This window comes from Atta colombica, unplaced genomic scaffold (genome assembly GCF_001594045.1).
Source record: "Atta colombica isolate Treedump-2 unplaced genomic scaffold, Acol1.0 scaffold55, whole genome shotgun sequence".
Taxonomy (NCBI): Eukaryota; Metazoa; Arthropoda; class Insecta; order Hymenoptera; family Formicidae; genus Atta; species Atta colombica.
Genome location: NW_017259545.1, coordinates 2,446,044 through 2,449,591, shown reverse-complemented (window position 1 = coordinate 2,449,591; position 3,548 = coordinate 2,446,044). Strand labels below are relative to the sequence as shown.

General features: G+C 38.0%; 1 protein-coding gene across 1 annotated transcript in view; it reads left to right on the top strand.

The window, feature by feature from the left end:
- The first annotated feature begins 53 nt into the window (after nt 1-53).
- Nucleotides 54-3,548, top strand: part of LOC108691999 (hemicentin-1) — a 31,011-nt gene continuing 27,516 nt past the window's right edge. The window contains exon 1 of the mRNA XM_018200071.1: nt 54-303. Within this exon, the coding sequence (XP_018055560.1) occupies nt 231-303 (73 nt within the window). The 5' untranslated portion in view covers nt 54-230. The remainder of the gene's footprint in view (nt 304-3,548) is intronic.

Genomic DNA, 3,548 nt, shown 5'->3' with positions numbered 1-3,548 from the left:
TATATATATATATATAAATATACATGTACGTGATACATAATTGACAGGTGCGTTTGTTGCTTGATGATCGCCGCTGTTTCAATTTGATCAGCGTGTGCTTTTCGGAGTATAATAACGGAAGGATCTCGTGGATGTGCAAACGAACGAAGAGTGCAGGAGAAACACAGTGTGAAATTACTATCCGACGCGTGTGAAGTTACTCCGTGAAAACTCCGCCTCTCCAGGTAGCCATGGATAGAAAACCGAGGATCATCAGCCACCGCACGCAGATCGCGATAATGAACCTATTGCTGCTCTGCACCGGTGAGTACCGTTGCGAACGACGTCTTCTTAACGAACGCGGACACTATGATTAAAACTAATTCTAAAACGCGGGATGGCAGTTAATTAATGAACGATTCAGGCATCACAGGTTCGGTTCGGGTGAGTTGATCGGTCGGTCGGTCGGTCGGCGCCGCATCCCATATAAATATCGGATAAATTGATGATTCTGCGGCGCGGCGCAACACGTTTGCGGGACGAGAGGTGGTGTCGAGGAATGAAACCGGATTCGTATAGATTGCGTGGGCTGCGGATTGTACATGCCGCGGTGTGCATCGAGACAACGTTGGGTTCTTTGTTGCATCGAGATGGAGTCTGACATTTGTATCTCTCAAGTTACTTACAACGAAATGTTATCATTTTTAGTTAGATCTGGATAGATCATATGATTTCTTCGACTTTCATCGTTATTCGATATATAAATATATGGAAAGAACGCTGGAGTATTTAAAAATTTAGCTTGATCCAAGTCTGAAAATAATTTTGTTGGAATATCAAAGTAATTACATAGGAAACTCAAGCATGATAGACAATATTGCAAAAAGTTTTTGCAAAAACATTCTAGTAAACAGCTTGAATGTTTTACATAATTATTATACATACTACGATAGTCCAACAAAATTGTTTTTATCTAGCTACGTTTTTCAAATATTTCAGCAAAATCGTGCGGGAATGTAATAAAGACCGTATTAAAGAGCTCGAGTAAAGATATATCGATAGATAGAGGAGGGGATAATTAAAACACAAACCTATAAACTACGCTGATGTCATCACTCTTTCTGCGAAAATTATACAGAGGATAGCAAGAATTTCCTCGTCGCTGTTGAAACAAAAGTAGCATCAACTTTCGTCTTGCAATCGATGGAGACAAAAGCGAATAGTGTGGATCGCGCGGAAAGAAATAGCCTGGATATAAAAATTATGAGCGAAGGGTTGCGAAGTAGCACGAAGTATATCTCCTAATCGTTAACCAAGCGGACTGTATGGAAGAAATCTGAACTATAACCACATCGGATCGATTATGAAACGTACGTACGGCGCGACAGAAATATCGTCAAGAACACAAAAGAATGCTTTTTGCGAAGTTTTCGCTACTTCTTGCCTTTCTGGGCGTCGCTGGAATATAAACGGTTAGATTGTAAGATCGACGTAAAATCGACGCTCCGGAAACGTGGTGCCGGAGGCGACTTTTAGAGATAATCTAGATCGCCTGCCGCACAAGCAACCTCATTCCAGCCGAATTGACGATCAAAGAGAGATTCTCGTCGACTGCTCTCAACGAATTCTCAAATATCTCGGCTGTGTTATAAAAGTAGATGGAAAAATTCGTAATCCAAGGACGAGTCGCGAGTATGCAGTCACGCTGTTGGTCTCCAGCAGTAAGTAGTTTCATGGAAGACTGCTTCGGAAACGCGCTATCAAGCAGCATCAGCCTGACCGCGACTAGTCTCCGTCAAGAATGATGCGGCTGAGAATAGTAATAATTTATCTGCAACAACGTAAAGTCGAAGCTTCAATCGATATCCATAGCCTTGGCGAAAAGTATTAGGCATTTCATTAACCATTATTTAACGTTTTAGTTCAAAAATAATTTTTAGATTTCGCTGTGGATTATCCTTTGTTTCAAGAACCTTTGAAGCTGTGTATATCTTTATTTTTATTGTAAGTACGTACAGTAAATGACAGGGCACCAACAAGACTGCTGTTATAAAGCCAGCCAGTAGACAATACAGTAACAATATAGTATTTAAACAAATAAAACAGATAGGAAAATAAATCTTGAATCACATATCACATAATATATGAGACATCATTGACATCATATTAACATGTGTATAATGTTGGTAATCAACAAAAAACAATAGATAGAAGAAAATTCCATATAAATTAAAAAATATACAGTGATTGCTTAATAAGTTTCCTAGTCAACATATAATTTTACGATTATATTTATCAATTTGTTTTTCTTATATTATTATTTGTTTATATATTATAAATTTATATTATAAATATATATTATAAATGTTTATATATTATAAATATTATTATAAATAATACATTTCTTAAGCAACTTAAGAATTCGACATTGTAAATATTAGAATATATTAAAAGTACTACTACTTTTGTAGTCTTTTGTAAAGATTCTTTATCTAAGCAATATCTATAATAAAATTATTCATTGACCGGAAACTTTTGGCAGCTACAGCAGATAACTAATACTTTTGGCCAAGGCTGTGATACACTTACTACCCATCATGAAAACGCATCATCAAAGAAAATTCCTTTGACGTCGAAAGATATCTGTTTACATTGTGTAAGACGCCTTTTATAATACCTATCGACTTTCGCTATTTTTATTTCCTTTCTAGTTCATCTTACTTTCGTAAAAATGAAAAGCTATGTACACTTTTGACAGGATTAAATGTCCTCGGTTGATAAATCTTTGAAACATTACCTTTAACCTACGTCTTCATCGATATTATGTAGTGATGCAAAATCGCGTGTTAATATTGCATCAACGTTCTTAACTCTCGGTCATGTATCTTCCCTCCTTTGGGACCTCTAAGCTGCTTTCTCTCACAGTCAGTTTCACTTTATTCATACTCGAGTATATAAAAACTGCAATATGTAAGCTACTTTCCAAAAGATTAAATACAGATTCCAATTAATTGTCACCGATTTTAATTATCGAGAAATTATAAATTTATCGAAAAAAGGGTTCAGTATATAGAATCTTGCTTTAGGACTTACAGACATTTAAACGTCCCATGAGGATTGGATGGTGGAAAGTTTACTTGTGAATACGGTGCTCATGGGTGCCAGAAATGCAGATGCACTTCGCTGTTGTGCACCGAGATGTAAGATGGTGTTACATAGATCGGCCCTTTGTGGCATGTCAAACGCTCGGCAACCTAAACAGCTGCCGGTTTCCGCTTTAATCGCTCGGCTCTCGTCTCATCGTGCGCGGTGACTCGCAACGAGAGCTCGCAATGTTGTAACGAGAAACGAGAGACGTGGAGAGAAAGGATTGAGATATAATTTGCATACGTCCAAGGTTACGCGGTCGTGCCGCGATAAACTTTTTCTCGCGTTAAATCGCAACGTAGTGTAACTCCCGCGAGCTAAGATTTGCGTTAAAGTGTCTAGTCGTGTTACGCAAACAATCAAGCTGCAGTCTCTTTTGCCACGATTAGACACAATTCGCGTGGGCGCGCAAACACACACAC